General features: G+C 42.3%; 3 protein-coding genes across 8 annotated transcripts in view; all 3 read right to left on the bottom strand.

The window, feature by feature from the left end:
• Positions 1-16,329, bottom strand: part of Arhgef12 (Rho guanine nucleotide exchange factor (GEF) 12) — a 153,281-nt gene extending 136,952 nt beyond the window's left edge. For 2 of the 3 annotated variants that reach the window (XM_013511068.1, XM_013511069.1), the window contains exon 1: positions 16,307-16,329. Coding sequence is in view for 1 of the 3 variants with exons in the window: in XM_005378351.2 (XP_005378408.1) it covers positions 5,394-5,425 (32 nt within the window). In the remaining 2 variants the exon portion in view is untranslated. Of the gene's footprint in view, positions 1-5,393; positions 6,221-16,306 lie in introns of those variants that run through there. The other variant, XM_005378351.2, reaches the window with a different exon arrangement.
• Tmem136 (transmembrane protein 136) lies at positions 10,325-16,536 on the bottom strand. Of its 3 annotated transcripts, none has more exons than XM_005378348.2 (3): positions 16,307-16,536; positions 14,080-14,279; positions 10,325-12,264 (listed from the first exon to the last, which is right to left on the bottom strand). In XM_005378348.2, exons 1-3 carry the CDS (start codon positions 16,438-16,440, stop codon positions 11,726-11,728), a joined length of 873 nt encoding a protein of 290 aa, XP_005378405.1. In that variant the 5' UTR covers positions 16,441-16,536; the 3' UTR covers positions 10,325-11,725. The 3 variants fall into 3 exon arrangements, with proteins under 3 accessions (XP_005378405.1, XP_005378406.1, XP_005378407.1); XM_005378349.2 differs by having other exon boundaries at positions 14,080-14,268; positions 16,307-16,391; XM_005378350.2 differs by lacking the exon at positions 14,080-14,279 and having other exon boundaries at positions 16,307-16,378.
• Positions 16,537-21,397: 4,861 nt separating this feature from the next.
• The window catches only part of Pou2f3 (POU class 2 homeobox 3), a 78,214-nt gene continuing 74,576 nt past the window's right edge, over positions 21,398-25,035 (bottom strand). For both annotated transcript variants that reach the window (XM_005378347.2, XM_013511247.1), the window contains exons 12-13: positions 23,708-23,843; positions 21,398-22,750 (exon numbers count right to left, since the gene is read on the bottom strand). In XM_005378347.2, the coding sequence (XP_005378404.1) occupies positions 22,711-22,750; positions 23,708-23,843 (176 nt within the window). In that variant the 3' untranslated portion in view covers positions 21,398-22,710. The remainder of the gene's footprint in view (positions 22,751-23,707; positions 23,844-25,035) is intronic.

Here is a 25,035-nt window from a genome sequence, read left to right as displayed (position 1 = left end):
ACTAAGCAAAGAATACGTCAGGGTACAGGTGTGGAAAAAGTGGTGGATAACTGAACCATTTAGAGTTATATATACATAAAATGAGAGGAAAGCATTATTTTGCCTGGTATTGCAAGCATATATAAGTAACAGGGCAATTTAAAAGTAAAGTTTGAGCTAAAGATCAGGAAAAATTTCCTGACTTACAAGGCCTATTAGCTTATTGTTCACTCTCCTGAGAAACTGAGAGCTTTATCCTCTAAAGATACTTAAAGTTAGAACAGACAATTAGAGTGTATCCTGCAAGCGAAGAATCCAACTCTGACTTGGTGAGACTGGAAAGCTACTAAAATAAGTTGAATAGAAAAGTAATATACATAAAAAGGCACTGTGTAATTTAAAGAAAAAAATGGGGAACTTGAAAGCTAGAAAATATGGGTTAAAGCTTTAGCTCTGTCCTTACCAATTTTATAATCTTGATTTAAACTTTATGAATTGTTAACTGTAAATGATCAAAACATGATTTGCCCTATGCCAAACTGAAAATATTATAAATATTAAAAAATTATGCCAGGTGTGGTGGTGCACATCTGTAATCCCAACACTTGGGAGGCTAAGGCAGGAAGACTGCTACAAGTTCAAGGCCAGCCTGAACTTGTAAAGTGAAACCCTGTCTCAAAAAGACCAAAAAAATAGATAGACAGACAGACGGACAGACACTACCACAGGGTATCATTACATGAGAATATTTTACTCAAAAGGAAATGTATATGCAAATACAAAGTCCAAAAAAATATATATATACTTCAGCAGTTCACAATACTAACAAATACCTGGAAGCTACTTTGAGCATCTCTTGTAACTGTAGAGGCCAAAGGTAACTTGCGTTAAGATCATGATGTCTCAATAAACTCAGTATTAATATATTTACACAAGGTTTTCTTTTCCTGATGTATATATTTTTGGCAGACTCTACATATATTTTTAAATCTTTTAATTGCTGATTTTAAAATTTGAATTCAAATAGCATTTTTTTTAATTCAAATAGCATTATTCTGAGAACTCCTAAATATTAAGAGAAAGGAGCATGTCTTCAAGTAAAGCTTTAAAACATCATCAAAACCAAGTTTTAACATATGAGGCCAAATAAAATTAAGTTCCCTGTTTGTGAAAATGTGACATGGTCAATAAGCAATCCTATGATAAGAATTTCTTTCTTTCCTTGTTTCTCTCTCTCTCTCTCTCTCTCTCTCTCTCTCTCTCTCTCTCTCTCTGTGTGTGTGTGTGTGTGTGTGTGTGTGTGTGTGTGTTGCTGGGGATCCAATTCAAGTCCTCCCACAAATTAAACAAGTGCTCCACCATTAAGTAACATCCTCAGCTTGATAAAAAGCATTCCTAATAATTCTGTCAGGCCACCAAGATACAAAAGAGAACACTAATATATCCTGCAGTGTCTATGACCCATATCATTTTGGGAGGCAATTCACACACATTCTTGGATAACTCTCAGAAGAGTACACTCAGAGATTTTTCAAACTTTTTGCCCTGGAATCATAATGCTCAGAGAAAACTATGTAAAATCTATCATTTACAGGTTTATGAATGTTTACAACGAACGTTATAAAAACACCTACATGTCAACTCAATGCCATATAGTATGTGTTACCAAATGGAAACCACCAATATGTTAAATGGTATATCAAAAGGATAACACACTTTTGTCATGATTTCAAATAAAACTTTGTCAACACACTGACTAAATATGAACATATCACAATTGTGTTATTAACTAGGAAAACTGCAACTCTACACATTTTTAAAATTTACTTTAGATTCCACATGTTGACTCATCTAAAACTGTACGAGTGCAGTACCACGTACCTATATGAATCAAGATTTTATACCAAATAACTGACAGGAAAGACAAAAATATAATAATGCAAAGCTAGCACTGAGGTCCTTAACTTCAATTTTATTTTTTCTTTTCTTTTTTTTTTTTTTTTTTTTGTCTTTTTGAGACAGGGTCTCGCTGTGCAGTTCAGGCTGACCTTGAGCTCACTTTGTAGCCCAGGCTGCTCGAACTGGCAACAATCCTCCTGCCTCAGCCTCCCAAGTGCTGGGATTACAGGCATGTGCCACCACGCCTGGCCTTAACTTCAATTTTAATTTTGTACTTATCAACTGATTGGCTTTACAAGAAAATGTCACAAATAATTTCACCTTGCAGATAATGACTTGTGCAACTTTGAAAATAATAACATAAAGAATATTTAAACCAAAAGCATTACATGACAACTCTGGGTAAAAATGTATCACTAATGAAAATGAGCATTTTCATAAGTATAGGTATATGCATATAAAGTTAAAATTCCCACACGTACTTTAACAGTTTAAGTTATACAAGCTTAAAGCTGAATTCATTGCTAATAAAATTTCATTACATCAAAAACTTTCATTCATCTGCAAATCAAAAGGAACAACAAAATCCCTAAGCCCTAGACAAAACCAAGGTCCATGTATTTCAGTGAAGACCCTTATAACTCTCTTACCTCTACTGCCCCTAAAAATACTATTAAGGAATCTGGCCTAAAATCATTTACTGAGTCCACTGCAAGAGTATTCTCTGCTCTCTACCTCCCAGAAGAAATTCTATCACTAAACTCTCAGGAATAGAAGAAAGCACATAGAAGGACTGGAAACAATTAGGATATACAGTATTTTACATCTGAATGAAGCAATCAGTACAGATTGAAAGCAATAATTTGACATTTCTACCACTTTCCATGTCGTTATTCTAAACACTGAAAACTATGAGTCTCCTGGTCTCACAGAACTTACAAAGTAAGTGACTTCAAGTTACCCATAGAACTACTTAAATTTTTAAATTCAGTATACTACATAACCATGAATACAGTTTGTGTTTAAAGCTTTTTTTAAAAAAAGAAATGGAGGCTGAGAAGTAAAAGATTATGGGAAAGAGAAGGGAAAAAATGAATGTGTTAATTTAACTACAAAATAATAACAGGATGTTACAGAGTTCTAAGTATCCAAAGTGACCAATCAGGAACTAAACATAGCCAAATTCCATCCCAGCCCCAGCACGTCCCTAATGCAAGAATAAAACCCTTCTTATCTTGTTCAGCCATGTGTCGCCTGCCACAAACTGCAAAACAGAACAACGCCCAAAACCAGCTAGTCTGATTTCAACTGAGGACAGACAGACTCTGTAGTCAGAAGCACCACAAAGAAAGAACTCCAACTCACACAGCTGGCCTGATGGTTCTGCACACTCTACAGAACAAAGCCATATCACATAGAGTACTTCAAACTTGAAAGGATCTCTAAAAAGCTACACTGGCACTATTAATTTGCCAACAGTCCTAAGAATCAACAAAATGTACCTACCAAACATTGGAATTAGTGAGAAAAAGAAGGCGATGTAGGTAGGACTGAGAAGCAGACAAAATTATTTCATACTCATAACTTTGTTAAGGCACCCTGGCATAGAAATAGTACTAAACCAGTACTTCCAGATTTCACTCAATATATATTCAAATCAGGAACAACTACTCTCAAACACAAATGGCTGCTTTATATTTATGAAACATCTAGAAATGTTTAAAGAAAATGTGGTCATAAAATAACTCTCATTTTTAAAACAGTAAGTTTCTAGAAAACAGATCTCAGCAAAATTAAGCGGCTCCTTTTAACTACCCTTCAAAATACCTTTTAACTATGTAAAGTTGGGTGGGACCTGAACCAGTTAAAGAATATTAATCTTAAAGCAATTTGCAGATTAGTCTTAAAATATTCACTTTTTAATCATTCTTGTCTAGCACAGTATTTGGCAAAGAACAGGCTTTCAATAACTGCATGCTTACTGAATGTTAGATGCTATCTAAGTTATAAAAAAGGCATAAATCCTGTATTTTCTAAGGTAATAGAAAAAGAATTCCTGAAAGCAAAGCTCTAAAAAACATTAGTTGGGGGCTTTGAAGTGATTTTTCTGTGAAATGCATGGGTGACCCTAAATTCTGTTTCTACAAATTAAACATCCCAACACCTCAATGAATATCATCACTACATCAGTTCCTAGTAAGATTTTTTGTCTACACATTCAACAAAAAGGGCAAGAACTGAATGAAGCAGGAAAACAATTATTCACACACTGTTGAAAGTGATTTCTGGGAAGCAAAACACCCTGAAAGCAAAAGAAATGGGGACCAAAAAAAAAAAAAAAAAGCACTGACACTATTCATGTGAAGTATATTCGAGAAAAATTAAAAATCAACTCACTGAAAATGAAAACCCATTTAACAAAATACACAGAGGATAAATATAAGCCATTTAAATATTTAATGGAATCTTTTAGGTGAACATTCATGTGACACTGGAAAGTATCAACAGGAAGAGGAAGTTCTGTTTCTGGAGTAGCTGTTATGGTATGATAATGGAATTTGGCCCTTTTAAAATCAACAAATGAGAATCACATTTGGGTGAAACATTCTTATTAGGAAATTAAATTACTTTCTGCAGAAGCACTGTTGCACTTTTCATCAAAGAGCTTTGGCTTTCTAGTTCGCTTATTTGCTCTATTTTTTTATGATGTAATAGCTTGAAGGTTGACTTAAAAATAATGCAAGCTGACGGAAATTTGGGAGCTCCACACAGTGTCATATTTTAACTCTTAGGGGTAAGGAAACTCCACCTTTACCATATATTGTCTCTAAACATCACCATACAATATTGATAAGCAAATCACAGGCACATTTGCACCATGCTTAGGGTTTACATCCCTAAGACACAAGTGTTTCTGGAAGATGAAATATTAAAACATAATAATTAAAAGCAAGCCTCAGGATTTCCCCTAATTTCTTTCAGCTTCTGAATACTGCCTCCAACAAGAGCCTGCGATTTACTGGCGATGTCAACATTCGGGAAAATTATTCGACAATTAATAATTAAACACTATGCGGGTAAACACTTAAAAGAGATCAAGCTTACAAATCACCAGGCAGTGGGCTGAAAATTAAGCTCACAGACTGAAATTCCTAAAAGCTAATAATATAAGAACTACGAAGGGCAGGAGTAAATCTGATGATGCACCAATTCCCACCGGCTTCAGGCAAAGTGACTTTTCTCCAAGATGAGTACAGAATCCTAATGCACGCTACAGACAGCCCAAGATGACGGCTTTCTCTACCTCTGCTCTGAGAATCTGGGGAAAGTTTCTCTCTAGAAAAACTGTATTTCCAAATTCAATCAACCGGAGAACTTGGCAACAACCCTAGTCTAATTGCACAGCTCAGAAAACAACCACTTTCCTTTGCCTGTCAACTCCACTGGCGGAAGGCAAACTGCAATCACCCGGCCGAATCCTAGGAGGCTAAGCGACAGAGGAACTGCATACCCACCTGTCGGTGATAGTAGACTGTGTGCCACTCATTGGGGCCCTTGGCAAGAGGTCCTCCTTTTATCCAACTTGCATTTTACAAAAACACCTCCACCCCACCCCCAGTGCTCTGGGATCAGGCCCAATTCCGGCAGGGACACAAAAGTCCAACTCAAAACTCCATTCAGTCATCTAGAACATCCGATGGAAGAGGTCAAGGAAAGGGGCTGAGGGTTGGAGCAAAACAAGCTGTCTCCCAACACAAACCCAGAAAGTCAGCCAGAAGGCGAGTTCTAGAGCTAGCGATAAATCTTCCCGAAAGCAGAGGAAGTAAACTTCGTCACAGAGAAGTCCGCAAGCCGTGGGAAGGGGACCCGGAATCCCTCCGGGGCCGGGACGCGACGCCCGCCACGGCAGGGCCGGGCCAGACCTCTGGTCCCCGCTCTCTATCTCCGGCTGCCGGCTGCTCGTGGCCGCAGCCTCGGCTGCCTCTCCGGCCGTCCCGCGCCGGGCTCCAGCCGCCCCATGTCCCCCGGCCGGGGGCCCCCTCTAGTCTTCCTCGCCGCCCCCACCAGGCTCCAGGCGCTGGGACCAGCCGCGGCTGCCGGGGAGGAAGTCTCGCAGCCCGAGGTGACAGGGACCGCGTCCTTCAGCGCCGCGGGCTGCTCCCCATCCCGGAGAGGCCCAGACCGTCTCTTCCGCAGTCCGCACAGGCGGCGGCGGCGGCTCCTCCCCGGCGCTCCGGCAGGCGGCGGTTCCCTAGAGGTGCGGGACGTCCCTGTCCGGCCCGGCCTGGAAGTGCCGGCCCCGGAGCGGCGGCGGCGGCGGCGACTCCCAGTGCAGGGCCGGCTGGCCGGGTCCTGGGGGGCCTCGCGGGAGCGCGCGCGAAAGGCGGGGGAGGCCGCCGGCGGTGGGGGACCGCGCGACAATTGCGGGCGGGCGCGCGCGCGGGTTCCGGTTCCGGTTCTGTCTTCCCGGCCCCGGCGCGTCCAGCGCAAGCGAGCGAGCGAGCTTCCAGCTCGTCCCCTCCCCCGCCGACTTTTCGGGCCTCCTCCCCGCTGACTTCGAAAGCCGCCTCACCCGGATCCCTCCGCCGTTCGGCCTCCCTCCCTGCGTGGTCTCGCGCCGCTCCGCGCGGACGCCTCCGCCAAGAGCCTCGGTGGGGGGAGTGAAAAAGTAGTTCTGTGGGGCAATGGAGGTAGCTGCGGTTGTCCCACCCGCCGCTCCTTGGCTGGCCCCGGGGCCCTTGAGTGCTCGGGACGTGCACTTTGGAGTGTTAGCTTGTACAGAGTCGGGCTTAGCCCGGACCAGCCAAAGACCACTCCCCCAATCCAGAGGCGTTCACGTCCCGACCCCCTTGTCCTGGAAACTTTTATTTCTTGCGGGAATGTCCTCGGCCGCCTGTTTCCTGACAACACGTACGAAACGGTTTGGTCGCTGGACGCGAGTCCCGGTCCAGATGCGCGGACAGCGTCCCTCCCGTGAAGCAAAGCCCCGCGCGGGCACCGCTCACCTGGCACCTGCCGGTTCTCCCCGCGGCGGGGCTGCCGCGCATCAGCCCTGGCTGCCGGGGTGGGCAGGAGAAGACGGGCGCGAAGGCTGGGGAGAGAGGATGCGGGGACTGGAGCCAGGGTTTGTTGGTATAAATATTGCTTTGAGGCTCTTTTGCCTTGGCAAGATGAAATGTACGTATTATTTGCCATATTCAGAAAGCATGGTGCTTTCCACAGCGATTAACAAGCTTGCCGTGGAAAGAAAAGGAAGAAAATGAAGTACAGTGTACCAGTCCTGTAACCACAACTCCACGTCTGTCTGAAGAGTTCCCAAATATTTATCCGCTTTCTTTTTTTACGGAGTGGAGACACTTAGATGCTCATCTAGTTTTATGATTGAATAGTTGAATGTTGTGGTATTGAAGTACCACATATAATATAGTTCTCCAATTCTGCCTGCAAACGTCTAAATGGCTGTCCTTTATCCAGCTATTTTCAGACTTCTGAATTTAAATCCGCGTCGGTGGAAAGGGACTTCAGCCATTTTGTGGAAATCCAGTCTAATAAACAGTGGATGTGAAGGGAGAAAACAATTAGCTCTTAACAATGCTCTTCTAAAAGTCATTCCACAAAGGTTCATGAAAGGATCATTATCCCTGAATAGATGCATGAGCTCAGGCTGACGTTAGAACTGGGTAAAAAAAGAAAAAGATAAACAAAGGCCAAAGATGACTATTGCTGGATTTTTTTTTTTGTAAGTTCAAGGCACAGCAAGCTAATTTTGTAATGTTTATTTTTGGAAAGACTAGAAGCCGATTAAGGTTCCAAGCCACTTTCCTAATGATCAGATCTGGACATATTGCCACCTGCTGGTGTAGCCTAACATGACAATTTTTATCCTGAAAACTCCCAATTTTTTTCTGCATAGAAGTGGAAAGAGTTCCTTCCTCCATAGACAAGGAGCAAAACGCAAATCTTATCCCCAAACTTCAATAAAGCTTTGTTAAGTACACTAAAAGTCTTATTTTTCCTCATTCTAATGATGTTACTGTGAAAGTATCAAATGATTTGGACCCCATGATTCATCAAATCATACATTTTGAAAATGAAGGGCTGGGGATTTAGCTCAGCGGCAAAAAGCGCCTGCCTGGCAAGCATAAGGTCGTGAGTTCGGTTCCCGGTACCGGAGAAAAACCAAAAAAAAAAAAAAAAAAACACCAAAAAAAAAAAAAAGAAAATGAGTTCCCATCTTCCCTTCAGGTATGCTTTCAGTACTTAAGCTTAGGGAATAAAACAAACTGGGAAAGTTTCCTAATTCACCTTCTCTTCCTTGTATACAAAACCTCTTGGCAAACTTCAAGATCTTTCTAAACTTAACAGACCCAAGGTTCTAGCTGTGAGCAAAGGAAAGCTTCAGAAGAGGGTAATCAAAGGATTGAATAACCAGTAGTTATTCATTCCAGAACTAAAAGAAAAAGAAATTAATAATGAAAATCTCCGTAGTCAACCACAAAGCACTAATGATAAAAACATCCCCTGAAATCTTGCTCCTTGGTAACTGCTGGCAGCTCTGCTGTTCTAAAAGCTCCATGTAGAGAAAGCCTTCAGAAGACACATTGGCCTAGGTAAAGGATCAGTCTGGTACCTAGAAAGCTGATACTACTGGCCAATCCACTGGACAGGTTCTCTGAGGATGTTTTCCAGCACACCTTCATCCTTCATCCATTTCTTCAACACACTTATTATGTACGTACTATATGTCCAGGACTGTTTTAGGGATTGGGAGTCCAGTTCTCAGAAGAGCCAGAGGCCTTGTCTTTGTGGACTCATCCCACATCATCATTGTCAAGGCCACTGCCCAAACAGGTGGTAGAACCAAAAAGAATTAAGCTCTTTTTTCAGCAAACTATTTGATGTATGTTGATTACTATCCACTCAAATAAAAATATAGTAAGGACAATTAATGCTAAGCAACAGATTAGTGGTGTCTCACCAGTAATTATGAATAATGATCAGTATTCCTAGAAGCCAATGGCTTCTTTAAAAAATCCTTGGCCAAATCACAGCAAAAATATAAAAGGCAGACTCTGGATTTATAAAAAGTTACTTTATTTTTATAAAATTTAGTACAAATCATATTGAAATATAAATCCTTCAACAGTGTTAGTTATCATTACATAGTAATCCATATGCAAATGAATTATTTTTTTCTCCAGCCATAGCACAGGTTCATTAGCCCTTCATTTACCTGTGATGTAAAAAGTCAACATCTTACTGATGAGTCATCTTCACTTCACATTTTTCTCTCAGAGAAGTTTCTTTGTCGTTAATAGCTACAACATCAAGAAAAGCTAAAATGAAGGATTCCCTTCCTCTTATCATTTATCCAGGTTTCTCATTATCTAAAAAAGAAAAAGACCCTACATACATTACCTTGAGTGTCTCAAATAGCAAGATCTTCAATCCCTTCACTTCTGAAGGGTAAGACAGAAAAGAACTCGTACCAGATTAAGCCTGTTCATTTGTCTGGTATGGAACAGATTATACCGTGCCAAAATTCAAGAGCTAGATTTTTCTTTCTTTCTTTTTTTTTCTTAAGCTCATGTGCCAAGCCACTCTTTTCTACTGGGCTTTTGATGAAATCAGCATTCCCCAGCATCCTACTTTGCCCACAGTTTTGCTAGAAAGAAGCTCACCAGCATTTTAGGGACACTAATCATAGAAACAGAGGTGGAGATGCTATATCTGCTGGATTATTTCAATGCCCAGAAAAACTCTTTAACTAAATTACAGGCATCTTAAAAAGACAAGTTAACATGCTTTATAGTTGCTTTTCCTTCTGCAGTAATAACTTTATGTGGTTCCAATCACTTTCTCATGCCTTGTTTCTATAGCCAGTGACATCCATTTTCAAGGTCACTCATTGGATTAGTATCACCAGAGACCATAGAGTGGAATGGCACTTGCTACTGATCATTGGTCTTGATTTCTATAGCACCATTTGCTGGCTCACCAACTGAGCTAACCAATCACCACCATTCTAAAGAACATGGTAAAAATAAATAAAGAAACAAGGAATAAGTAAGCAATGCTTCATTTTTTTTCATAAAAGCACTGCATTAAAGACATCCATTAACAGAACTTCACATATCTTTATGAAATAGAAAACAGGGTATTTCATTCATTCACAACAGGTTTAGGAGAGAGTAAACAAGTGCACTGGCCAAACGATCCGGCAAATGAATAGCAGAATTAGTTTAAAGAATCCAAGAATTCTTAACTCCTAAACCCTTGTTCTAGGCTTGTACTCTTGCTTCTAATGTGAGATCAGAGACTATCACACTAAGAAATATTTTTCTCTTCCAAGACTGGCCTTGCCATATTAGTTTGTCTTTAAAGACATGCACCTGTTTTAGAGAAAGGAGAAAAGGTAGTAAGAGTACTAAAATGGATGTATCTGAAATTTACCAAAAAAAAAAAAAAAAAGAATTTCTAAAAATTAGCCTCATCACCCTGAGACCAGTACCCACACTACAGTCTTTGGTTCTAGTTTGCAATTATGTACAGCCAAGCTGTAACCTGAACTCCCATCTCAAGCACAGTGGAATCCACATGGTAAATCCCTATGGAATTTAGTCATGGCCTCTCATGCCTAGGAGATTAATGCACAAAAGCCCTGAGAACTGGCATAGTTTTCCTGGTAGGGCAGAACCCGTACAACAGGACTTGGTAAATCTACCCACACTTCATTCATCTTGCATCCAAACCCCCAGCTGTATGATTTTTATGCAGAAAAGAGTTAATGTAGCAGGCCTGAACTACTATCCTTGGAAAGGACTGCTTGCAAGGTTGGCCCATGGCCGGCATCTGAGAACTAAGATTTCCGAAGGGTGGGTCAGGCTCTAGGCATTAACTGATACAACTGGCAACTGCACTTAAACTGTCTGGGCAAACAATATGGCTTATGGTGAATGCCTGCTTTCCTGCTGGGTGTTTTGAATTTTGCTATGTTCCAGGCAGAGGCTGCCTATATGACCGGTGCCCAACACAAACCTTGGGCACCACATTCTTCATGACTTTCCCTGGTAGGAAAGCTTGTCAGAAGTCCATACGAGAGGAATTAAGCACATCCTGCAGGACCCAAATGGCAGAGGACTCAAGAAGTTTGTGCTTGGTTTCACTGGGACTTTGCCCCCAGTACCTTTTCCCTTTGCTGATTTTTCTTTGTGTCCTTTCACTATCATAGATCAAAGCTGTAAGACTGTATGATGGGTTCTGTAAATGTTGCTAGTGAACCATGGAACTGGGGGTGGTCTCAGGGACCTATGACACAGTAAATATAAACATTCTCCTTTTTAAAGCAGATCCAATTTCCTGAGCCAGTGTTCAGAATGTCAAAAGCATGTTCTTCCTCGAAGTCCCTCACTTAACAGTTTATGTAGTAAAGTTCCACAGATTGCTACATGAGAAGCAGGAATAAGTATACACGGAAGAAGTTACTTCTTCAAAGGAAAAAGAAACAGTACTTATCTTTTCCAGGTTGCTTTCAAAGCTGTCTGCATATCAAGCCTTCCTGGGACAAGAGGACCTAGGTTCACCACACAAAAAGGAATGCCAGCAGTTCTCACCTCACAGAGCTGACCTCTACCAACTGACAATCCTCAGTTTCAACAACCATGTCACTGTGGAAGCTAGTGTTTTAATACTGTATGCTCAGCTTGAAGACTGACCAAAGTGATCAATAATTTTAGCCCTTTTTGGAAACCTAAGTTTGTTAGAAGCACGATTCTGTATCAGTCATATTTCCAACCCGGTTCCCATGGCTGACTTCACCCATTCTGCTATCTGGAGCAAGCCTTCATTAGTGTATCTTAAGATGTCCATTATGCTTCAGCTGCCGCTCCTCACTCCGCCTGCTTCTCCAGGCGTGATACTTTTTGATGCTTTTCTTCCATGCAAAGCGCCAGATGCTAATCATAAAACACCAAGACACAGCATACATGGCTACTCCCCCAACCTTTACAAACCACTTGGGTGTGGGTGAAACCATTTCACAGAAAAGGAGGCGAGCTCCTACACCAATCCTCACTCCAGTGAACAGAGCCACGAAGAGGAAGTCCACCACGTCTCCAGTGAAACTGTGATAGTGCCCTGTTTCACGAAGAAACCAGCGCAACTGCAGTAAGGGGTTGGTGATCTCGCTTCCAAAGAGGACTGCATTGACCTCTGTGCCCGACTCCCCAAGCACTAGGGCCACGATGATGCCCAAGATGCTCAATGTGTGGTGAGCCAGCATCAGGGGACCCTCAGACTGGAAGTAGATGCACCAACCCAAGTCAAAGACGAAGTAGCCCAGGGTGAGACACAGAACGTGAACTTGGAGAGGTGTGTTGGGTGATCCTGAAACAAACCAAGACAGAACCAGATTGAGTGACTAAGAATTGTGCCATCTTGCACAGGGATCCTATGCTGTTGTCTTTCCAACCCTTTTGAGTCACTGAAGGAGACAAAAACAGTGCCAGGCCCAAGCTTTGTAACAGTAACCAAAAAACACTAAAATGTAACACCTGGGTCTTTGTCACACTAAATGATGTCCTAGCCCCAGAAAATGCTATTCTGATAAATCAGACTTCAAGGAGTGACGGTAGGCAATAGTTTCAGTGTATTCTCTATGGAACTGTACAAAATAATTTTGTTCTTTCAATTAGAATCCTAAGCCTTAAAAAGAAAAAACAACAACAACACACACACACACACACACACACACACACACACACACACACAAAGAAAAAAAAAGCTTAAAGTCTGTTTCCAGACTCTTGAGTCATTCTGTTATCTGTCCTAAATGTCAGATTAATTTTGCAGTTGAATGGGAAAGTTATTGGACACTGGCAGCTCTATCCCTCCTGAAACCATCCCAAACCATCCCTTGACATCCCTTGTCCAAGAATACAGGATACAAGGACCTGACATGTTTGAAACTATTAATAACTGTCATATAAAACACAAAACTTAAAAACTACTATTCCTCAGTTTGACAGCTTTGGGGAAAATTCAGAAACTCAACATGAGAATCTTAGAAAATTTTTAAAGAATCTAAGAAACGTTATAAAAAATCATATTCCAGGGCAGTTATGTGGTGAATTGTGTCCTTCCAAAATTCATGTTGGCCGGGCGTGGTGGCGCACGCCTGTAATCCCAGCACTTGGGAGGCTGAGGCAGGAGGATTGCTGTGAGTTCAAGGCCAGCCTGGGCTACAAAGTGAGTTTAAGTTCAGCCTGAACTGCATAGTGAGACCCTGTCTCAAAATGACAAAAAAAAAAAAGACGTTCAGATACAAAATTCATGTTGAAGCCCTGGGTACCAATACCTCAATGTGACAGTTTTGGAGATGGGACCTTAAGAAGGCAGTAAATTAAAACAGGATCATTAGGGTGGGCCCTATTCCAATGTGACTGGCATCTTGATAGGAAAAATAGATTAGGACACACACAGGAGGGCAAGCAGGTGACCACACAGTGGGAGGGGGGCCATCTGTAGGCCAAGGAGATGGGCTTCTGCAAAAACAAAAAAAAACCAACCCAAACATTTTGATTTTGGGTTTCCAGCCTCTAGAACTATGAGAAATGTCTGTTTTTAAGCCACTCAGTCTGTGACATTTTGTTATGGCAGTCCCATCCAACAATGCAATGGCAAACAACTTTGGTATCCAAGGAAATAACATTTGTACATTTAGTGATGTAAAAATTAACCCAGATGCCCCAAATAATGATAGGAAATTATTTTGTAACAATTAGAAAGGATGAGAGAGAGAGAGAGTTATATCCATAGACATGGTAAGATGATGTCCTTCCAATATGTGACTGAATAAAAATGGCAGTCTACCAAAATAGTTAAAATGTACAATATAGTTTTGTTTGTATCTATCTGGAGTGGTGCAAGATATCAATATTGGCTTTATGTTTTGTATTTTGCTAACTGATTAAATTGTAAGAAGAAATCTAAAATTGGTTTTGAAATAGAGTTATAAAAAGCAGAAGCAACAGACAACATATATGATATCAGAGTTAACAATAAAGAATGAATACTGCAATACAAATTAGCATGGGAATTATTCTTCAATACTATACAAAATCTTTTTTTAAAGTCCCATTCTTTGAAGTGTACCCACAAATGATAAATCCTAAGAGAAAATCTCTAATGTCCCCTACCTACCTGCATGAGTAAAAGGCCATGGGCCATCAATGAAGCCAATATAAGCTGAGAGGCCTATGGAGAGGACTCCATGGGTGAATGTCACCAGCCGGCAGCTCCACTCATAGCTTCGGTGCTTATTCAGGTGGCAGAAAGATGTGTAGAGTGAGAGCCAGCCACACAGACTGCACAGCACCTGCAGACACAGGGCTAATGCCATCCTATGGTGAAAAGACCAAAACCAGAAAAACAAAGGATGCACCCTAAGAAAAGAGCATTGGGTCACTTTGTGGATATGTCTGTATTACTACTGTAGAATGGTACTAAAACATTGCCTTTACTGAGACATTTCTTCCTCTACATTGGCTAGTTCTGTGTATATGTTTGCATTACTACTACAGAATAGTACAAAAACCCTGCCTTTACTGAAACACCTAAAAATCTTCTATTTAAGTATGGTTGTATTCATAACCCCAGGTTCCTCAGAGATAATGCGCTGACAACTGGTGGAAGCTCTACAACTGAAAAGGAGGAAATGCATTCTGACTTGGTAGCTAAGGTCACATGTTACAATGAGCAAATGTCAGTGACAACCCTCCAGCCATGACTGGCTTTGGGCAGTAATACAGAGACAATAAAGCGCATGTATCTGATAATATCTTAACATTTCAAAAACGCTCAATGTGAAGCTCTCATGAAAAAAAAAACATGGCCCCTTTTGGGCTCTGCTAGAAGTCATATAATACAGGGAGGTTTCTGGTATTTTTAAGCTTAAAGTAAATTTGGCTGAGGTTTGGATTTGGGTCATAGGTTTATCAGCTGAAATCAAAACTTGGGGTAAAACTAAATATAGAACTAAACAGAGTCCAAATATCTTAAAAGATGGGAAAAAAAATCCTATTTCTGTTCTGAAATCCAACTCAAATATTTACCAGAGGGAAAGCAGAAGGATTTTAAGGTAGGAGAAGCTCATTGAGATATAAATATCTTTAAGGCAATTATTCAGTTAAAAATGAAACAAAGTCAGAAAGCTACATTTGGACTTTTTACTGGTACAAAAATATTTGAACAAGAACAAGTAAAACTTAATCAAGTTAGCCTCTCAGAACTAAAATCCAAAAATGATGAAGATGTCACTTTTAATATTCATTAGCTTCTCTGTTGAAAGTACAAATGAAAAAAGTCCAAACTATTGTAGTTATCTGTGACATCTCAGCAGGAATTTTCTGCACGACTACACTTACTGCTAAACTCTATTCTGATAAATGAAATGCTATCTGTGGACTAACTCGCTTCAGTACACAAGCCACTCCCAAGAATGCTATCCTGAGAGGGCTTTATGAAGGTCAAGTTCTGTGCAGCTTTCATCCGAAATCAAGAAAATAGTAGGTGTCTGGGTCTCATTGACCCAAGTTCCATTCTCTCTGCCCCTAGCTTGCAGCATGAGTGTGGAAAATTCACTTTCACCTGTAGAGTGTGTTTTCCAAACAACAACCAAAGAAAGAAGGAACAGAAAAAGGGAGAAAGGAAAAAAAGGACTGGAGAACTCTGTAGTCCATTTCGGTTCTGACACGGAATTCTAAGATAAATGTTGTAAAACTTCTAGGCCAATTTTCAGTTCGAGGGCCAGAAATACAAAGCACCCACAGTGAAAAGAACTGACCCTCTTATTTCCTTTTGAAGGCCAGGGTCACTAGCCAGTAATGCGGATCAGCCCTTTTGGACATGCCGATTAGTTATTTTTAGAGTCCTCTTCTCTGAATCCTAATTCCCTGGCTCAACAGAGGAAACAGTAGCCCATTTACAAACACTCGAATAAAAGCACAAGACATTTGCAAAAGGCAGATGCAACTCCGTGACCTTGGGAGCTGCGCGTCTGGTGCCTGCGCTGTGGGAGGACCAAAGGGTGTTCGGAAGCCCCAAGTTCCCCTCCCCGAGGGCGCTCTCCGGGCGGGGCGGGCCCACCGAGCTCCGGGCCTCCCAGGAGCAGGCGTGGCTGGCGGCGAGCTGCAGCCTCGGGTGCCGAGAGGAGCGCGGTCGCCTCCGTGCGGACCTGCCTGCGGCCCGGCTGGACACTGTGCCCGGAGCCCAGGACCGTTATCCTAAGACCTAGCGCCCAAGGGCGGAAGCACCCTCTTCCTCCCGAGACGAGGCCGGCCGCCTGCCCGCCTCCAACCCCATCAGAGGCCGGGCGCGTCACTCCCGCGCCCGAGCGCAACCCAGTGCCCACCCAGCCCCGCGCCGTTACCTGGCCAGGCGCTCCAGGAAGCCTCGGCGCTTTGGCGCCCGCAGCCCCAGGGCCCGGATCGCAGCAACAGGAAGGAGGGGGAGAGGACGAGGCTGTGACGGCAGAGGAGGAGGAGCCGGGGGGTCTGGGGGCATCTGCTGGCTGGGAGGACAGAGCGTAGATGCCGCTGGGTGAGGCCGGTTCCTGCAGAAAGCAGGGGAATGGAGGGTGCTCCTGCTTTGGACAGGAGAAGGGTGGGTGATCTAATGGCGATGTAGGACCAACAGGCTGTTGCCCTCGTTTGTTTGTTGCTGTCTGTTTAATCATTTTCTATTCCTCCTCTCCTTACGTTGGGACAGCCCATCCTCGAAGCACTTAGTGAGCACCTTCTAAGTGCTTGCATCCCTGAGATGCAAGACATGGTCCTTGCCCTCCTGCTTGACTCTGAGTTGTGAAATAAGCACACAAATAACTGATTAACAGACCTGTGAATTAAAAGTTACTCTAATTTTAGTGCTCTCACCAGTTGGGCAATACAGGATAAGACTTAAAAGCTGCTGGGTGTGATGGCACCTGCCTGTCATCCCAGCACTTGGGAGACTGAAGCAAGAGGATCACAAGGAGTTCAAGGCCAGTCTAGACTACATAGTGAGACCCTGTCTCAGACAACAAGTAAATCCTGCTTGGTATGCTCTGAGGCAAGTTACTTAACTAATCTAGGCTTTCCTTTTCTCATTCACAGAATGGGGAGAGAAATAATATCTCGTAAGATTATTGGAAGAATTTTAAAAGATTACATCTGCCAAGTGCTTGGAATCGTGGCTAAGACATAAAAGTCACTTGATTACATAAATGTCCACACTTTTTATTTCACATTAGATAAATGTTTTCTCCTAAGACTATTTTAACACTAAAGAGAGTAAGTTTGAAATGAAAGGAGAAATAGGGAGACTCAGATAGGATAAAAAGTGTGTCTGTTGGGTTGATCCAGACAGGCAATAATGGAATGCTGATGGGCCCATACTTCAGAAAAGACCGTTAGTAGAGGTATGTTTATACTACACCTAGGGAATAATAAATATTCTCATTTTTGATCATTTATCTTGCCAAGCCTTCAAAGGTTAGGATGGCATTCTTTTCATCTATTTCTCTAGTATCTAGTACCTGATAGGTGCAATGAATATTTGTTGGTTGAATGAATGGAATGCTATGTTGGAAGGATATTGCCGTTCCTAAAACTTGTCGACCATCAATGCTACTTGGAAAGTTTTTTCAAAATATTCTTGTGCAGATTGCACCTCTAATGTTCTGAATTAGTAGATCTAGTGTGGTGTCTTGGGATCTGTATCTTTAAAATCTGCCCAGAGGCCATTCTGATGATCAGTCCTATTTGAGAATCACTATTCTGAAGAACCCTTAGCTGCCTCTGAGGCCAGCTTAAGACACCAAACTGAAATGTCTTCTTATGTGGGTAGAGCAAGCCTGTGATGTTACTCAGTAAGGGAATTATGCTACCATGCTCCCCCAGTTTTGGCTATTCATAGTGTTGTCTATGGACCCAAAAAACCTACACTACCGAGAAATTAGTTGGAAACGCAGAATCTCAGAACCTAATTTCAGTCCTACTAAACCAGAATCTGCCTTTTTAACATAGCTCCCAGTGATCTGTATGCTCGTTTGGGCAGCAGTTCTCAACCCTGAGCACACAGAAGAATCATTTGAGGGGCTTTTAATTAAAATCCCAGTGCCAAGGCTACACCCCAAAGTAAATCAGAATCTCTGTGTGGTTGTCGATCATATTTAAAGCTCCTTAGGTGAGTCCAATGTGCACTCAAAGTTGAGAACCCCCACTCCAGGGATATTCAGCTAAAATCAGTACAACATGAAAAGGTGAAGATCTGTTTCAAACGTGATGGAACACCAGGTCAGAGGTAATGATAGCCTGAAGACATATAACGTGGAAAGACCCAGTTCATGAAATGGAGAGTTTGCAAACCTATAACTTTTTTCCTGTTTTATTTTTTGTTGCAATTTTTTTCTTCTAGTGTCTGAATCTGGGACTTGCTTCTTGTTGCCACCATTTCCCAGGAAAGAACAGAGTATTAAAAGATTCAGAAGTCTAAGACTCAGGTCATTAGTGAAGGTGCCTACTATTGCTGGGCTATGAGTCTATGTACCAGGATGACTGGAATCTCAGCTTCAAGCATCTTTACTTGAGACTACATTTTATTAATTTTTGTGTCTTTAGCTATGAGCAGGGAATAGAAAGCACTCCACCAATTTCATAACAGTAGCAATAGTAACCACAATTATCACTGATAACACTTGCATGGTATTGCCTTACTAACTCACCAGGTACTGTCTTAATCCTCATAGTAACTCTATGGAGTGAGATTTGGTTTTATATTCATTTTACAGGTGAGAAACTGAAGCAGTTGAGTCCTTTCCCAAAGTGATATGTTTAGCAGGAGGCAGAGTTGGGCATGAACCCAGGCAGTGAGTGACTCGGCGGGGGAGGGGGGGGGGTCATGCACCTGTGACATGCTGCCACCACACAACTAGAATTTCTTATCAATGTGTACTACATTCTGTGTTCATGATTTCTATCCCAGTGAAGGGCATGTGAAGTAGTTTAGCAAAAAAAGGAATTCCATTTAAAAAATCTTACTCGCTTTATTTGTGCTAGTCACATTGTTAGGCATGGGGACACACAGAACAAAAGATGGCTTCAACTACAAGAAACTCCCCCCACCCACAATCTTGGGGAGGAGGAGGGTCCAGGGCACAGGCCAGGAGCATATAGAGTGGACCTAGAAAGGCTCACTGCACCCATACCCCTTGCAGTTCAAGGCAGCTTTCCTGATTTGAGCCCTGGGATTAATAAATCCAGTCTCTGAGCTGGACCAAAAGTCTTTACCTTGATTTAGAAGCCCAGAGCTGGGCCCACCTTGAGTGAAAGAAAGATTGGACATGGTACGATTAAAATTTGAAAAGCAGCAGAAACATTTTTTCCTTTTATCTTTCTGCCTCAACAATGATTGGTTTTTGCCTTTAGATTCTTGTCTCTGATTAAATGCTGAATGAGCTAAGTAAACTTCCATTAAATTTCTCTGGAGTTAAGAATTTTATGGGCAGTGGTTCTCAACCTTGAGCTCATAGGAGACTCATTTGAAGAGCTTTTAAAATCCTGATGCCAAGGCCACACCCCCAAGTAGATCAAAATCTTGCAGACACAAAAGGTGAATCTGTACTCATTTTCAGGTTTGATTCTGCTCAGCGAATGTCTCAGTCAACAGCGACTGGAAGCTATTGGAGGCTGAACAGTTAGGCTATAATTCTGTTTATTTTTCATTACAAAATATGGACAAGTAGATTTAAACCAGAGTTTTGCTCAGTGTAAGAGATTAACTTTCAGTACTCAACTGAGCAGGATGCCAAGGAAGGCAGGACTGTGGCAGGAAAGGGTCAGCTACAGCTTCTATCAGTACACAAGCAGGAGTGCATACATGCATGAATGTGTACAGAAATGGGCACAGATATTCTGGTAGCAGAGTAGTCCCCTTACATGCTAAAATCATAGCTGATGGATCCCCCTGCAATCCCTTTGCTTCACAAGTACCCGCCTCTCTTTTTAATGAGATAGGGTCTATGTTGCCCAGACTGGTCTTGAACTCCTGAGCTCAAGCAAGCCTCCTGTATCAGCCTTCTGAAGAGCTATAATTTTAGGACCCTGCCACCATGCTTGACTCACCCCTTTTAACTACATTTTTTAATTGAGAAATTAACCTCTGTCAACAGACGTTGTCCCACATCATGGCATGAAATAGAAGTCTTAATATAAACCCCATTCAAACATCAGGAGCAGTTGACTCTTGAAGATTTATGTATAGGTTTCCTACATGGGTATTATTATTATTTGCAACAAAAGTGTGATCCCAACTTTGGCTTTCCCTATCAGCTATTATTATCATTATTATTATTTTGTAGGGGTAATAGAGATTGAACCCAGGACCTTCATACTGAGGTACAACCCCAACCCCTTTTTTATTTTTTTATTTAGAGACATGGTCTTGTTAAATTGCCCAGGCAGAGCTCAAACTTGCAATTCTCCTGCCGCAGCCTCCCAGATGGCTGGGATACATGTATGCACCACCATGGCAGGCTAGCTATTACTTTCAAAAGTCCTTTCTTTCCCATAAGTCAATGTTTTCCTCAGTAATGTGAAACAATTTTTCTTTCCTTTTTCCCTTCCTTCCTTCCTTCCTTCCTTCCCACCTTCCTTCCTTCCTTCCTTCCTTCCTTCCCTCCCACCTTCCTTCCTTCCTTCCCTCCCTCCTTCCTTCCTTCCCTCCCTCCTTTCTCTCTTTCTTTCTTTTTTCTTTCTGTCTCTGTCTCTCTCTCTCTGCCCCTCTCTCTCTGTCTCTCTCTCTCTCTGTCTCTCTCTCTGTCTCTCTCTGTCTCTCTCTGTCTCTCTCTGTCTCTCTCTGTCTCTCTCTCTCTCTCTCTCTCTCTCTCTCTCTCTCTCCCTCTCTCTTACTTTTTTGTACTGAATGCTGAATCCAGTGCCTCTGACATGCTAGGCAAGTGCTCTACCACTGAGTTTCACTCCCAGCTCCTGTGGAACTATTTAAATTTTTATTAACCTAAGAAAAACCGTAAGAATAGTTTCAGCCTCCTTGCCAAAGGTGGTGATTAATTCCAAAGCCAGTCATGAAATTATCCTTTGCCTTAAATATCTATTGCTTTCCTCTCTGAATACTGAATAATCGGTGTTCAAGATATCTGTGGTATGAGATATTAGCCTCAGCCTCTACCTGTTAAATCACCAAATAACTTGAACTTGGATACTCATTGACCTCACACCTACAAAAGGAAGAAAACAATCTCTTGCCTATTCTGTTCCCAAGGTAGTTCTGTCCCAAAGAATAAGAATCCTGAACTCTTCAGGGCCTTGTATTAATATATGTCATTTTTAGCATACATAGGGGGAATATACTTCATGTACCAATTTGAATCCTCTTCCCCACCCCATTTCATTATATATACTCATATCTCTCCCTCCCCTAAGAAAAAGGTACAAAAGGAGAATTTAAACTTCATACCAATAATGGAATAGTTTGTACATCATTATACAAATTTATTTTGAAACAGAGACATTTCTTTGAGTCTCAACATTTTCCTGTATATGGAATCTTTTAAAAAAATTACCATTTCTGGGTGGCTTCGTGTTACAGCTCTATACACTGGCCCATAAAGAAAGAGACTCTAAAGATAATCTTCCCAAAAAAATCAGCAAGGAGTCCCAATCCACATGGGAAACTCTCTAAATATTTCGTACTTTGTTAGTTTTTCCTTTTTTTTTTTAAGAAGATAAAATATTATTACAAAGATGTCTTTGAAATTCACACCTGAGTTAAACATTTCTCTGGAAAATTCCATATTAAGAAGAAAAGAACATAATGTAAAACAAGGAAAGGGCTATGTACAAGTATGTCACCAGCATCATTGCTGTATATTTGCTCATGGGTTCTTCCTTTTCTGCAGCCAGGAGAAACAGAGGATGGAAGAAGGAAAAACACAGGGAAAAAGAGAAAGAGCAAGTGCTCTCCAACTCTGGAATTGATGTGAGCAAACAGAAAAGCACAGAACAGGGGCAGACCAAAGTGCCCAGAGTACAGAGCTGGCTCAGCCACCTGTAAAGATGGAAGCAGAGTGGAAGGATGGAAGAAGAATGGATTTGGTTTTAGGAAAGAGGGAAGATTAAAAAGAGTATGGGAGTAAGAGGAGATTCAGTGGGAAAATTCTGCTGAATGAAGAAATCACCATGGCTTTGGAGGAGATATCCGATTCAAATCTTTCTGCAGATTTTTGAGATCAGTTTAGGCTGTAGCTAAGTTCAAAGTCAAAGCCATTATCTCCATTGTAGTGGTTTGAAATTCTTTGCTCTGTACTCTGGGCACTTTGGTCTGCCCCTGTTCTGTGCTTTTCTGTTTGCTCACATCAATTCCAGAGTTGGAGAGCACACCAGGGAAATTGCTGTCCCTAGAAGCCCATGGGTGAGTTAGAGAATAATGGCAAGAAGTCCTTTCTCTGAAAGACTATTGCCAGAGTGAAGCCATTTAAAATATTTAGAGCTAGAAGATAACAGTATGGAGACTGTCTCCCAGCTCAGGAGAAATGATGAACTCCCAGGAGGGGTGTATTGTATATTTCAAGAACATATGGAGTCAGCACAAGGTTCAATCACAGTTTGGCTCTCCAGAGGCTCTTGTTCCTGAAGAAGTCAAGATTGTGGGTTCACTCATAATGGGGCTTTTCTTCCACTCTTCTGAAAGTCATGTCCATACATGGAAGGCACAAGTCCCTTTTTCCTTCCTTTCGGTGAGGGATACAGGGCCAGGTGGAGTGGGAGGAACATTTTGGTCTCAGTGGAGGTAGGTGGGATGATTCCATCGGTACCAAGATCTGGAAGGAAGAAATAGGTCAACTACAGTTACAACCTCGTGGAGAAAGAGGGGAATAGGGATTGATGGCTAACAAGTAAAGGGGTTCTTTTGGGGGTGATGAAAATATTCTGGAATTAAATAGTGGTGATGGTTGCACAATCTTGTAAATATACTAAAAACTACTGAATGGTGAATTTTGTGATACATGAATTATACCTCAAAAGCTATTAATATTATTCAGTTCTCTCCGCCTTTTTCTCTCTGCTGGGGATAGGCAAGGAATTTCAATTCTTTGGCTATGCCTCAATTGGGCAGTAAAAGCTGGCTGCCTTGCTGAACTGCCTGGATTTGGACAAGTGGGTCTGTCTCTTCCTACAGCTCAGGTCTGTGACCTGTTGTCCTACTTTCAAATCTGTGTCTTCCTGAAGCAGAGCAGACTCTCGAGTCATCTGCTTTGAGGATAGTTTTTAGGGTAGATTCTTTGGCTCATGAGCTAACGCCCAGGAGCATCCCAGGCAGGAATAAAAGACAGGAATTGGTACCACTTTCCTCCCTCTTTGGGTCAGCCACTCCTGAAGCCCGAGTTTCTTTGTGCCTAAGCTCTAGACTCACATCAGAACATCCTGAGAACTGGATTCCTGGCATGGAGTGGAACACTCCTAAGTCCAGCAAAGGATCTGGCCTTCTCTGAAGTAGTATTTGGAAATTTCCACCATCAAAATGAGGATGGAAATTTTGGCTTTGTTGACATCAGCCTCTTGCCAGGACTGCTTACTGGCTGCAGCTTCTACCTCCCAGGGATACAGTCCAGTCTGGCTCTCCACTCCGTCCTCTCCCTGCCCCTCGCACCGCCCCCCCCGCCCCTGTTCCCCTTTTCCAGCCCCATAACAAGGTTTCTGTCCCAAGGCATTGGCCCAACTCCTCCCATGTCCCTGGGCTCTGCTGGCTGCCTCTGCTGCCCCCCTCTCCATCTTACCCTGAGGAGTTAAAACTGGAGGAGGAGTTCATTGTTGCTTTGGAGTTATTTTGAGATGCAGTGGGGCTGCTGGTGTGGAGTCCTGAGCCAGGAGACGAAGGCCTGCTGTTGTTCCCAGGGGAACAGGATGACGTTACTGAGGACAAGGAGAGGCAAAAACAAGGAGAAAATAATGCTGCCGGGTCCTGGGACCTTGTGACATGGCCCTATCAACACTTGATTTCCTGTGTATTTCTAAAGGGACCTCACCCCCTCCCCGCTCATCTGTCTACCATGTACCACATTAGCATTAAGGCCTACACTCCTGCCTGTCCCCAGAGGGGCTGTTATTGTAAATGTGCTCTGCAGCCTAGGTCCTTGAGAGCAGCGTGGCTGGTTCTGCAAGTCCAACACTTGCCAAATACAAGAACAGATGCCAAAATCACCCCACTCCAGGACACACCCTGGGTTGGGCATATGCAGCTCCAGACCAGCAGGCAGGAAAGGAAAAAGAGTAAGAAGCTTAGGAAAAGAGAGCAGGAAAGGGAAATGTGCACAGGAGAGAAAGGGAGCCTGGAAGTTTAAGACTGGTGGCCTCTCTAGTTCTTCCGTCTCTACAGAGGAAACTGACTGTACACAGTCTTGAAAAAGTATAGAACCAGGAGTGAGGGAACCTGGGTCTCATCTCCGTCACAGGGCAGATTTGGACTAACTGGAATTCTTGTATTTGCATTTCCCAAACTGTTCCATGGTTAGACTGGCATATATTTTACCATCCAAAATAAGACACTTTTAACAAATGGAAGCATGCACATGGGTAACTATGTCAGGACATGAGGCAGCCCCTGGTGCTGTCCTGAGCATACCTGGACATATGGTCACCCTATCTCATTCTTTGAATTGCTATAGGTACTCTTTGAAAAAGAGAGTACTGTAGAAAATTAGTTTGGCAAGTCGTGCCTTCCTTCCACCTTCTGTACAGCTCATTTTAGAATGTGTTATGCATGTGAATGCTGAGAAGTGCTGCAATTAAAACAAAATAACAAGTAAACACACATTTGTTTAAATTTTGCTTGCCTGGCATTTTCCAGCTTATTTGAACATAGAACCCTGTTTTAAGGTCCTTTGCAATTCATTTAGGGAATGCTGATTTAAGTAGGTCTCTTTCAGTTCTAACTGCCTGCTATTTAAAGGACTTCTGGGGCCAGGGATATAGCTCAGTGGCACAGCACTTACCTGGCAAGTGTGAGTTTGATTCCTGGTACCAAAAGGATGGAAGGGAAGGTGGGAGGGAAGGAGAGAGGAAGGACAGAGAGAGAGAGAGAGAGAGAGAGAGAGAGAGAGAGAGA

This window comes from Chinchilla lanigera, unplaced genomic scaffold (assembly GCF_000276665.1).
Source record: "Chinchilla lanigera isolate Chin_1 unplaced genomic scaffold, ChiLan1.0 scaffold00011, whole genome shotgun sequence".
NCBI lineage: Eukaryota > Metazoa > Chordata > Mammalia > Rodentia > Chinchillidae > Chinchilla > Chinchilla lanigera.
This window is presented reverse-complemented; position numbering and strand designations above follow the sequence as displayed.